At 44.2% G+C, this 13,214-nt stretch overlaps 1 protein-coding gene across 5 annotated transcripts in view; it reads right to left on the reverse strand.

Moving 5' to 3' along the window:
* Positions 1–377: 377 nt before the first annotated feature.
* Positions 378–13,214, reverse strand: part of KIAA1462 (KIAA1462 ortholog) — a 42,040-nt gene continuing 29,203 nt past the window's right edge. For 4 of the 5 annotated variants that reach the window (XM_014548007.1, XM_014548006.1, XM_014548005.1 and 1 more), the window contains exons 3-4: positions 7,570–11,291; positions 378–895 (exon numbers count right to left, since the gene is read on the reverse strand). In XM_014548007.1, coding sequence (XP_014403493.1) covers positions 861–895; positions 7,570–11,291 — 3,757 coding nt within the window. In that variant the 3' untranslated portion in view covers positions 378–860. The remainder of the gene's footprint in view (positions 896–7,569; positions 11,292–13,214) is intronic. The other variant, XM_005876544.2, reaches the window with a different exon arrangement.

The following is a 13,214-nucleotide window of genomic DNA, read 5'->3' on the forward strand; positions in this document are numbered from 1 at the left end:
AACCCTCTGTGGGTCTCTCTCACACAAAGGGATACAGATTCTTAAATAAAATAAAACTCCCTTAAAAATCTGCCACCTAACAACTGTTTACATCATAGAAAAATAGCATTTTTGTAAAAAGAAATATAGTTACTTTGTTAAAATGGTCTATTTTAAACCAGCAATTATTTTTCATATAAAGAATTTCTAAACGTCCATACAGAAAATAAAAATAGATAATACTGAGTGCAAAGCAGACATGGCATGTTTGCAAACGAGCAAAATATTTCATTACAAGATAAATAATATTCTTAGTACATTATAGTAAGTTTTAATCTTTTAGGAACTTAAAAAGATATTGCTTTTAGTCTCTGATGGCAAGTTACTTATAAGTGAAGTTACTTCCAGCAGCAGAAGGCCAAATTGATTAGAATGGATCAGATATAGTCATTCACATTTCCCCTAAACTCAAAGTGCAGAAACGCTGTCCCAAATTCCTTTACATGAGCATGGACCATAGGCCCTGGAGATGTGAAAGGGAATTTATGACATTCACAGTCATTTCAAAAATCATTCACTCTATTGTCCATGTTCAAATTGTCACAGAAGCAGATTAACACCAAACATTTTACCAGTTTGGCTAAATCCATCATGCAGGAGAGTCCATGTGACTCTTCTAAACACAGGTATTAACTCTTCATTTGTAAAAACAGATAGTTTCAATGGACTACTTCTTTACTTCCACAAAGCGATTCTGAAGGCATGACGAGTCTCCTGGTAGCAGGGGTAGTGATACCACAGAGCACTAACAGCCAGCAGTTTCCAGCTGATACAGAACACTCAATTTGCAACTATGGTGGATGCACTTCACTGGCATCTCATCACACCCGCTCCACTCTGCTAGGGTCATACGAATCTGTAAAAAAAGAAAAAAAAAAGATAGAAAAGAAAATTAGTGGAATATTCAACTGGTCTGTTTCCTGTCTGATCCTCAGACCACAGATAAATATGTTTAGGGAGCAAAATCTATTTCAACAATCTTGTTTTCACTGAGTGAAAAACTGTCATCATAAAGCTGTTTTAAAGGGACATGTATGATCACCAATGGAAAAATGTGAGTTGCTTAATATTTTGATGGTCTCTTCCTGCTATTCATAATGAAATATAACCAACCTTAAATGTGATGTCTGTTAACCAGCAGTGGTGTGCTTGGCTGATACCAAGGATTATTTAAATTTTTTGGTAAATTACAATTCTAATGAAAGTTTGCTTTGCTGTGTGCATCTTCATGACCGAATGCTGTCACCGGAAAGCTTGAGGACCCAGAAATCCTGACTGTTTGGCCTCCTGCCTCTGACTGCCACCAGCCAGCCCAGGGCTGGACACAGGCCTGTTAGCACAAATCTTCTGGGCCTTTCCACACATAGGTATGAGTCTGGACTGCCCACGGACCCATTCTGTAGCCCACACTGGAAAATCCCAAACTGGGCCCAGATGTCCTAGATTTCCCAGACGGGACACCACAAAAACAAAACAAAACAGCAAGCAGCAGCCCTAACCTGTCCTTAGTGCTGCAGCCGGTGATGCTGACTGTGACCACCTGCGAGTCACAGATCTCTGGGTCCAGGCAAACCTGAAGCTCACACATCTGCCTCCTATGGTCAGAAATTCCTGCCACAGCAGCTCAAAGGTTTTCTAACTTTTTAGGAGAGGATACATAAGAAATCTGGAAGGATGGTACAATTTGATAGTTATAAGAAGTATTACAAACAATCACTTCTCAAGTCATCTGGAGAACTGTATTATGAGCCCACACAGATCCCAGTGTCTCCAGCAGCACCTCTTCCTCACACCTGCTCAACTACAACATATTTACTGCACGAAGCCACAACTGTGACAACCGAGACAGCATCTAGAGCACTCCGACTCTGACACTGAACCAATAGGGCAGTCTTTGCATTTGGGAAGAGGAGTTTGCTGTTCCTCAAACGTGATTCACTGCACTAACTGCCCATCAGACTAAAGCCAGCGGAGTCCCAAGAGCCAGTGCCTTCTGATTTCTTACCCAGAACACCATCTAGTGGGACGAGAGGATGTTAACAGCTGAGCGCCACTATTGCGCTGCACCAGCCTCACCGGGAGCTGACTCTGATAGGGACCGCCTGTGAGCAAAGAGGTCTCCTTCCCCACTGAGAATGAGGTGGGCGGTCACGTATGGCGGCTCTGGAAGGGGTGCACTGCAGCTGGTGAGAGGTGGGGAAGAGGCTGAGCATCTGGGAGGCCTCAAATCACATAGGCCTGGGCACTGACCAGCCCTCAGGGCCAGGTACTTGGGGACACCTCCACAGAACGTGCCTGCACTCCAGAGCCCCACTGCTGAAGTTAGGGGCCAAAAGACAGAGTGGAAGAGAATTCTGAAGAACATGGGCTCCTTCCTCAGGTCATGGAGCATCTGGGTCCATTAAAAAGGAGCCACATAATATTATTTTACATTTTCCAGTAGCCACGTTAAACCAAATAAAAAGAAACAGGGGAAATTAATTTTAATGCTATATTTTATTTCACCAAATAGACCCAAAATATCATTTAAACAGGTAATTGATATAAAAATTGAGAAATTTTAGGTTGTTTTTGTACTACGCCTTGAGCTCTGGTGTGTGTTTTGCACGTATGGCCCATCTCAGTTGGGATGAGCCACATTCAAGTGCTCAGGACCACATGCGACAGGGCTACCACACTGCCAGCCAGGTCTAGAGAACAGAGAGGTTCTCTGAGGAGCTGGAATCCTGGCTCCTGTGGGCAATGTTTAGGTGAAGAGAAGTCACTAAGCCTGCCCCAGGGGATATTTCACATGTGACCACCCCCTTAAAGATGTGCTAATGTCTAGCCTTCTAATACCATTATGTGGCCTCACCAAACCTTCCCAGATTTTCCTCACTGCAGCCCTGAGGCAGTCTCTCCTCCACACGCACATTAAGAGGATATATGGAAGTGAATGGAACACTATCTGTGCCTGGGATTACATTGTGAATTGGAACATAATCCATCTAGTGGAGATAGCATTCTGTTCCCTGACTTAGTTTTGAGCTGCTGATTTCTTAGCCAGTGCCCCAAAAGCCCACTGAAAAGATGTTAGCTGAAATGCCCATCTTTAAACTGAGATAAAGACACTTCATGATGATAGGTACTATAATGCCACATAGATAAATAGATAATAAAATTCTGGAAGGTCGTGTGTGGGGGGGGAAGCACTTATAGATAAACATGGTATATTCTCATTTTGAAATTCCATAACAAAATCTAAATTTGAGTGGGCTGTGCATTTAGGAGCAGTGAAGTAGTTCTGATACATTGGGGTGATGGAGGCAGGGGTGGGGTGGGGATAGAGATGAGGAGTCTTGTATTCAAAATAAAACTTAGCAAGCCCTGGCCAATGTGGTTCAGTTGGTTGGAGCGCTGACCCATGGACTGAAAGGTTTTGGGTTCAATTCCCAGTCAGGGCACATACCTAGGTTTTAGGTTCAGTCCCAGGCAGGGTGTATACCAGAGGCAGCCAATTGATGTTTCTCTCTCACAATGATGTTTCTCTCTTGGTCTCTCTCTCCCTTTCCCTTTCTCTAGAATCAATTAATGAGCATGTCCTCCACTGAGGATTAAAATAAATGAATAATAAAATAAAATTTAGCAAAAGTAAAACAAAGTCCAAGTTTACCAGCAACAAAGCTTTATTCTAATTTGTAAAGCAACACTGAAGAGAAAATTTAAAATTTGTGAAAAATTTTACTACCTCAGTCATATGATCTCTCCAAAGAACTAATTTGAATACTGAGGCCTGATGGCCATCACATGAAAGGCCGATGGAGTTTCATCTGGGCCACTGCACATGTAAGAAAACTTCCCTAGTAGTGTCCTGCTATGCAATTACTTAAGAATGCCTGGGGTAGCTGTCTGTCATCATAAGTTGCTCTCTGCCTTCAGATTTTTGGTCATTTTATTATACATTAACAAATACATCAGAAGAGAAGAAAAAAATACTTCTACTTGTTAGTAACTATGGTTAAAAAAAAAAAAGGCCACAGGGGAGGTGTTTTTAATGACTGAATAAAATTAAAATTGGCATTATCTAAGTGTTTTCAGATACCTATCCCATCCCATTCACATGTCAGATGGTAAGCTAAAATTAAGGGAGTGCTTTATTGAACTAGAAATTTTATGTTATAAAATACTACCTGTAATATGTGGCCATAGACTGGGACATAGAAATCTTTACAAACAGGTGTTTTATTTTAATAGGATTTGTCTTATTTTAAAGTCCTTATAATTCTCAGGATGAGGTAGGACTGATAAAATCATCCTAATTTTATAGATAAAGAAACTCATCTTAAAAGCTACAATGTCTTCTTAACTAGCACTTACACATGAGTGGGCATATTTTGGGGGGCAAAGGAGAGGAGGAATTATGCTGAAGCCTAATAAATGCCCACAGCCCCAAAAATGGGTCATGTAACATTTTTCCACCATAATGGCAAAGGTTCTTGTCCTCAGCAAAGACCAAATTTGTCAAATGAGATGGTCAAAGAAGGCCATGACAAATCAGTTATTTCAATCATGTAGCATTTTGCATAAGGCACAGAGCAACATTGGCTAACACTCCTAAGAATCATACTGCATTTCTGGGAAAATTTAAAAAGCGCCAAGTAGATGTTTTTGTTTGACAAAAATATTTGGATTCTTCTAACTGAAACAAGTGATCTTTTCCATCTACTTTTAAATTCTTGGATTTCATCCTTGCTTATATGGTTAATTATGACAAAGAAGGCAAGGATATACAAGGGGGTAAGGATAGTCTTTTCAACAAGTTATGTTGAGAAAACTGGACAGAGACATGCAAAAATAAGGCTGTATCATTTTCTTACACCATATAAAAAAGTAAAAATGATTTAAATACTTAAATATAAGATTTGAAGTCATAAAACTCTTCAAAGAAAACTGGCAGTAAACTATGTGACATTTCTCTTAGTAATATTATTTTCTGATATATCTCCTTGGGCAAGGATAACAAAAGAAAGAGTAAACACATTAAACTATATTAAACTAAAAAGTTTTTGCACAGCAAAGGAAACCATCACCAAGAGGAAAAGGCAACCTACTGAATGGGAGAACATATTCACAAATGATACATTTGACAGGGGGTTAGTATCCAAAATATATGAGGAACTCAGACAACTTAACTCCAAAAAAAATAAAAAATCTAATGAAATAATGTGTAGAGGACCTAACTAGCCACTTTTCCAATGAGGACATACAGATAGCCAACAGACATATGAAAAGATGCTCAACATCACTAATCATTAAGGAAATGCAAAATAAAATCACAACAAGATATCATTTCACACCTGTTAGAATGGTTGCCATTAAAAAAAAAAAGATCAGCCGAAACCAGTTTGGCTCAGTGGATAGAGCGTCGGCCTGCGGACTGAAGGGTCCTGGGTTCGATTCCGGTCAAGGGCATGTACCTTGGTTGCGGGCATATCCCCAGTGGGGGATGTGCAGGAGGCAGCTGATCGATGTTTCTCTCTCATCGATGTTTCTAACTCTCTATCCCTCTCCCTTCCTCTCTGTAAAAAATCAATAAAATATATTTCAGCCACTGTGGAAAACAGTATGGAGGTTCTTAAAAAAATTAAAATTAGAGCTGCCATATGACCCAACAATTCCACTTCTGAGTATTTATCTGAAGAAAACAAAAACACTAATTCAAAAAGATATGTGTAACCCTATGTTTACTGCAGTATTATTTATAGTAGCCAAGATGTGGAAGCAACCAATTGATAGATAAATGGATAAAAAAGTTGTGGTACATATATACAATGGAATATTACTCAGCAATAGAAAAGAATAAAATATTGCCACTGTGACAGCATGCATGGACCTAGATGGTATTATGCTAAATGAAATAAGTCAGATAGAGAAAGACAAATACCATATTATTTCATTTACATGTGAAATCTAAAAATAACAAAAACAAATGAATACCGAAAACAAAACAGAGACAGTCCTACAGATATAGAAAACAAGCTGATGGTTAACAAAGGGGATGGGAGATTGGGAAAATGGGTAAAATAAATAAGAATCACCACAAGGTTCAAACCTATTTCAAAACAAGTAAAAAGAAGCTGAAAGAAATATTGACATTTTGAACTCTGAAAAGGGAGATGTTTAGATGACATCTCTCCTTATGGAAAAGTAAATAAATAAATACACCCTTGGATTTCAAAATAAAAAACAGAGAAGCAGGGTGGGGAACCATCCCGCTGGGGCAAACTGGAAGGAGGAGGGGCCTGGCTCAGGAGGTCAGATTGGGGTCCTAGGGTAGTGGGGTAACACTCATCTCAGGGGGCACAGTTTCAGCTTACTGTGAAAAGGTCTGAATTAATGAGTTAAGGTTCCCCCAGTCTGTGGTTTATGATACAGACATTTGGATAACTACCTCAACTCATCTGATCATTTTTAAATACATAATTGATAATCCCCAGCCCCTGAAGAAAGTGTCTGAAACAGAGATGCCAAGGGTTCTCCTGGCCTGTTTGTGTCATAGTTGAGATGATGAAATTGTGTTCGAGGAAAATCACTGTTGCTGTCACTGGGGACCTGCCCTGGCTTTATGAAACAGAGAAGGCTCTCAAGATACCTTAAGGTGAAAGGATGGAGAGGCCCAAACGCCTGCAGAATGCTGTTGCCCAAACTGAGTCGCCTGGGATTTCAAAATCAGAACTTAGGGGCCTTTAAAGAAACAGAGTTAATGAGTGGACTTTTAGGGGTGGGTGTTGAGAAAGTGAAAACTGTTAATTTATGTGTACTAAAGTTTCATAAATGGTGTGGTAGTGAAAACAGATAAAAATGGGAAGAAGGGCAAGGAATTTGGAAGGTGAAATGTGGGCAGTAGTTTATTTAATCAACTTGCATATCTTTTCTTTCAAGGTTAATAAAGAGCAATGAGGATTATGTGGGTGAATGCCTATTATTTTAGGAGAGAGTACAGAGCACAAATGCTATGGTCTCTTACAAGATTTTTCAAGGTGTCTGCACCAACTTTAGAATAATTCATTGACTCACCTCATCACAGTAAGGGGCCCAGTATGTTGTTTATATGGATAATTTGATATAGTAGTTTATGTAATTTCTATAAAGACAGTCATTTAAAATATACTACAAGATCTTGATTTTTCAGGAAACTTCTAGATAATATTTTGTAAAATCTTCTGGTATAATAATTTGCAGGGTCAATTTGATCTTTTCTGAATATGCAAATTTTCATTATCCATCAACCTAGTATTTTTTCATGCTCCGAGGATTCCAAATTAATACTGAATGCCTGCCCTGCCCGGGTGGCTCAGTTGAGTGGAGCATCAGCCCGTACACCAAAAGGGTTGCGGGTTCCATCTCTGGTCAGGGCATGTGTAGGAGGCAACCAAGTGACACTTCCATCTGTGTTTCTCTCCCACATCAATGTTTCTCTTTCCCTTCCTCTCTCTAAACATATCCTCCTGTGAGAATTAAAAAATAAACAAACAAACACCTGCCACTTGCCTGACTCCTCACCTGGGCACCAGAAGTCCCGATCCAAGTTCTTCTCCCTTCCTGGTTCCAGATGCCCATTTTCTTCCAGTGAGAGGGCGCTCTTGGAGACAGAGAATGTATTTCCCACCTTCCGGGCCAGGTCCCCAGTGGTCAGAGACACCAGGCCTCTTGGCTGAGCTCCTGGGCCCTTCTCAGCCTTCAGTTCCTCAGCATCCTCCACGGAGTCAGTGCTCCGGGAGTTCAGGAGCCTCATCCGAGACATGGAGCTCACCTCTTTCATCCTCATCAAGCGGTCAGTGTCGGCTCGCCTGGGGGGGGAAGCCAGTTTCTCTTGTAAACTTTCAATCACTTTGGAAGTACTTCTGAGCCTCTTTTCTGATCCTGCCACATTTGGAGCCCTTTCTATAAAATGGAACAAAGTGGACCTGAAGGGTGGTTCTGTCCCCATGCCCTTGTGATTGAAGGACTCCAAGTCACTGGGCTGAGACTCTGGGTCAGTGGCCTTGCTGGGGACGACCCTGTCCACACCAGAGAGTTCAGAAGTCCTTGGAGCCTGCGGGGCACTGTCCCTTTCCCCTACGAACAGAGGGCTTTTGGTCCAGCCACACTTTCTCCTGCCATAAAAGGCATCATTGGAAACTGTGGGCTCATCTGGCTGTGCTGGACTGGACACTGGTTCCTCCCTAGGGGACACCAACCTTCGGGCACTGCCATCAGGCTCAGAGGGCTGGTTATGTCCTGTTCTCCTGGCGCCCGGCAACAGGGACTCCACGGCCACCTCGATGCCCAGTATCCTCGCAGCCCTCATTTGAAGGGACTCATTTGGGGGGATTTCTACTGCACTCTTGTCACCTGAAGACCCATCTAACTTACTGGCACTCCACTCTTGTGCTGGAGTCAGCCCCACGGACCTCAAGTCTGGTACCGAGAGTCCGAAAGGTTTGCTGGCAAGAGAGAGGGGGCCCACCGTGCTCCTCTCCTCCCCACCACCAGGTGTGGGAGGGGCTGCTTGGCTGGGCTCCACAGACTTTACAGCACTGGGGAGCTCCTGCCCTTCCTGGGGCTCTCTCAGTTCAGCTGAAGCAGATGAGGACACAGTGTCACGTGACCTAGAAGATGTTATTCTTTTCACAGGTCTTGGGCTGACTGCTAGCTCTTTTATTCTTGTCCCGACATCTTGGTTTCTCCTCTCTGTAATCAGGCTTCCCCGTGTTGACAGCAACGCTTCACCTCTGCTGTCCTCCACCTGCAAGGGGCCCAGGTACTGAGGACGAGCACGCTGGTGGCAGGTGGCAGGCTTCTGCTCCTCACTCCAACTCTCAGACTTACTCTTACCTCTTCCCGACCTAAACACAGGCTCCTCCGGCACCACCCCCCTTGGCGGTTCCTTCCCTCTCCTTTCCTGGCTCTCCCCAGTGAAGCCCAGATTCCTGAGTGTGCAGCCAGCATGGCCTTCTGGCTGCCATCCTGTCTCACTGCTCTCATTGCTACTGCTGCTCTGACTGCTCTCTTCCTCTTCCTGAAGCTCCTTATTAAAACTTTCTAACTGACTTATCAAATCCCATGGACGACGGCTAACTGGCTTTAAAAGAAATTGACCAAACAGCTGTTGACTATTGCATGGACCTGTGGTTGCCCCCTTCACCACCTCGCCTCTGGGCACAGGACTGGGTCCACGTCCACGGTCATCCATGCAGGGCTGACTCTGGCCCACTGTTGGCATAGGTGCCTGGTTTCTGAGTAAGGAAGTCCTTGAAAAAGCACTGTCGCTAGAAGGGTTGAGGGACACTTGACCTTTTAGATGATGAACATTTGGCTTCTGGTTCTGGTCACTGGAAGCTAACGTTGTGTGCATCTGAGCTTCGGAGGCAGGAGGGTCCAGAAAATTTGGAGTCAGCACTGCATTAGGTGACCCTCCTGACTTAGCAGGGAGGGGCTGCGGGCTTTTGGATTCTTCCGTGAAAGTGGTTTGTGTTTGCTGATCTTTGTACTGGTGCCCTGGCCACGAGCCAGAATACTGGAGTACTCTGTGTTTCATGGGGTGAATGAATCTGAGGTCATCTGTTTGTTTGTCTTCTTCTGGTTCCCCCAGATCTTGTTTTTGAAACTCTGTTCTCCCAGCCATGCTTCCTGTGAGAGCTTGCAGCTCCAGGTCGGTGGAAGACATGCTCAGCAGACTTTGTTCTTGCAGAGCTGGGCTCTTATCAAGCCCATGCTTCTTATCAGCACTCTGTTTTAAGTCATTGTTGTTCCTATCTATATCTGGCAGATGTGATTCTGATTTCACTGGGATAGAAACCAAACAAAATATCGTCTCGTTCATTTTTTTCTTTGAACTTTTCTTGGTCTTAATCCCAGTTTCAAACTTTTTGAGCTTGGTTTGGGTTTCACAGGTACTCTCGCCCTGTGGGTTTGGGGAGGAGACTTGGCTTTCTGCTTGTCCATGTTGGCTGCCTCTCACGTCAGGCCACTGTCCTCTCATAACACAGTGGTCTCTCTGGTCAGGAAAGCCACCATTTTCTCCATCCCTGGGGAGTTGGCCCCACAGCCATGGGGGACTGGGATTGGCAAGGACAGGGCCTCTCTCTCTCTCTGATGCGGGCATGATGCTCTGTGGGTTTAAAACGGCACCATCATGATGCATGCTTCCATGAGCTGGCTCTGGGGCAGAGACTGGACCAGAGCTATACAATTTCTCATCTACCTTTGTTTTGTCACAGAAACCCTGGGGTTGGGCCAGTTTAATATGTCGGATCCGTGGATCGTCAAAGGGAATATACTGAACAGAGCCATCGTAAGCAGTGATGGGATGGGGCTGTTTCAGGAACTCATTTCCAGTCCCAAGGGAACCAGAAGGAAGCTGAAAGCTGGCAGCAGCCTCCTCAGTTGGATGACGGCGACCATCATACACATGCCTGGGGGCCACATCCTCCGAATAGGGGTTTGTGATGTGCTGGGGTGGTGACCTATACGATGGCGGAGGCACGTACACTGGAGGCTCCAAACCAGAGTCGGGCAGGCAGACCTCCTGCCTGTAGGAAACACTCAGGTCTGCCTGTTGGCTGTCCAGATGGTCGCTGTTTTCCACTCCCGCCCTGGAGTGTTGGTGGGAGTCATAGGAGGGAGGCTTGAGGGGTCTCCCAAATTTGGGCCATGGTAAGGGGATAGAGGAGCCACCCTTCTCAGGGTTCCTTGTGGATTCCAAATTCGGTGCACAATCTGGAGGAAAAAATGGCATTCTAGAAACATCTGGTAAATACCCATCACTTAACGGAATTTCCATGCAACTCAGGCTCTTAGGGGAGAGAACTCTAGGCAATGACTGGGATTTCCCTTTGCTTTGAGAATTCAACACCTGTTCTCCTCGCATGAATGGGTACAGATCTTGAAACAGTTTCTCCCCATCACCATCAGACATCTGTCTTCCTAATTTCCTTGTATGGTTCCAGCTTTCCAGGCTTACATTCTGCCACTTGTCAGGGCCCCCCATTCTCAGCTCTTCTTCCCAAACCACCTTCTTCATCACATTCTCTGTCCTTCCTCCAACTTCCCATGAACCCTCTCTCATGTGGATGGGCAGACTGTGGGCTTGGGCCACTTCTCTGACCTCCAGGTCTTCTCGGTCTCTCGGAGCCAGCAAGCCACCGACCTCCTGTCCTCTTCTCCAATAGGCATGGTTGTGACCACTTTGGTGCTGAGAGGACCACGCCAGCCTGGGTTGATGATAAAACCTATAAAATAAGAGGCACAGAAGTTACATCAAGGGAGGAAGCACACACTGCTTCTGTGACTGGTGATCCAAGTCAAATGTGGAACAGTACTTTTGAAAAATAGATTCCCTGCTAGAGTACTTGTCAATTTTAAAGAAAACACATCCCACTAATTATGGCTGGAAGGCAGTCACATGTTTTGCCATCCAAGGGCCTAGGAATGACAGCAACAGGCTGCCCACAGACATCAGGACACTGGTTATACTTGAAAGATGTCAAGGCCCTTATAACTTTGAATGCCCAAGGGAACAAGGATAAACCTGAGGGCATTGATTCTCAAGTGTGGTCTTGGGCCACTGGGAGTCCATTCCCAGCTCAGTCCAGACCACTGAGTTCTGGGTGAACAAGTCTGAGAACCTGCTTTTCACAGCCCCACCCTGTCGCAGTGGTTCTTAAACTTCAATGTGTAACAGGAATCCAAGAGGGTTACTAAGACACAGGCTTCTGGGTCCCATCCCCAGTTTCTGATTTAGCAGGTCTGATGAGGTGCCACAAGGTACATTTTTAATTATTATTTAAGTTTCAGGTGTATGACATTATAATTTGACATCTATATACACTACAAACTATCACTTCCAAAAGTTTAATCATTATCCATCGCCATATAATTGATTGATCCCCTTCACACCTTTGGCTCACCCCCAACCCTCTTCTCTTCTGGTAACCACCGACCTGTTCTCTGTATCTATCAGTTGGTTTTTGTTTTCTCTTGTTTGTATATAGAAACATTGGAATACTACTGAGCCATGAAAGAAAAATAAAATATTTTATTTGGGACAACATGAATGAATCTTGAGGGTATAACGCTAAGTGAAATTAGTTAGAAAAAGGCAGACACCACATGCTCTCCCTCATATGTGGACCATAGTGATCATTTCTAATGGGCCCCAGGTGATGCTGGCACTGTTGGTCCCAGCACCCCACTTTGAGAATCATCACTGCCTGTGGTTGTCAACCATGACTGCGTATTAGAATCTGGAGGGACTTCATAGCTTCTGATGCTCAGGCAGTATCCCAGCTCCACCACGTTAGAATGGTGGAGGCCTGAGGGGAACTAGGCATCAGCGTTTTTCTAGGTCCCCCAGGTATTCCCAGTGTGTGGCTAAGACAGAAGCACGGCTCTAGATCGGTTCCCACACTTCCCTCATGTGGGCTCAGTAAAGACACACATTACCAAATCTCTCCCCCTGGAAGTCAATGGCTTAAGATTCAGGCGGCAGTGTGTATTTTAAAATCCTTATTGGAGGATATGTTTTCATTGATTTTTAGAGAGAAAACAAAGGAGAGCAAAGCATCCATATGAAAAAGAAATATCTATCAGTTGCCTCCCATATGCGCTCTGACCAGGGATTAAATCTGCAACCTAGGCATGTGCCCTGAACTGGAATTGAACCCGCAACCTTCTGGTGTACAGGATGATGCTTCAACCAAACTCCCCTGGAAAGTACTCCAGGGGAGTCTTTCCTTCAGACATGTGAGAAATACTTCCAGGGCTGACTCTGTTCATGGGCAGAACTATCTACCAGGCAGGAAATGGTAGCACAGTCTGGCATAAATGCCAGCCTAACTCCAGGTTGCCGTTCACCACCTGGCTGTACTTTAGAATTTCCTTGTGAGCCTTTGAAAACTGTCAATGCCCAGGGCCCACCCCCTTATATTTGGATCGAATCAGTTTAGTGAAGAGTCCAAGACCAGTATATTTTAATATCTCCTCAAATGAGTCTACCATGCATCCAAAGTTTAAAATCACTGTTCAGCCCTAGCCGGTTTGGCTCAGTGAATAGAGTGTTGGCCTGCAGACCAAAAGGTCCTGGGTTGGATTCCAGTCAAGGGCACATACCTAGGTTGTAGGCTCCTCTCTAGCCCTGGCCCTGGTCGGGGCTC

Source organism: Myotis brandtii, unplaced genomic scaffold, assembly GCF_000412655.1.
Source record: "Myotis brandtii unplaced genomic scaffold, ASM41265v1 scaffold49, whole genome shotgun sequence".
Lineage (NCBI taxonomy): Eukaryota > Metazoa > Chordata > Mammalia > Chiroptera > Vespertilionidae > Myotis > Myotis brandtii.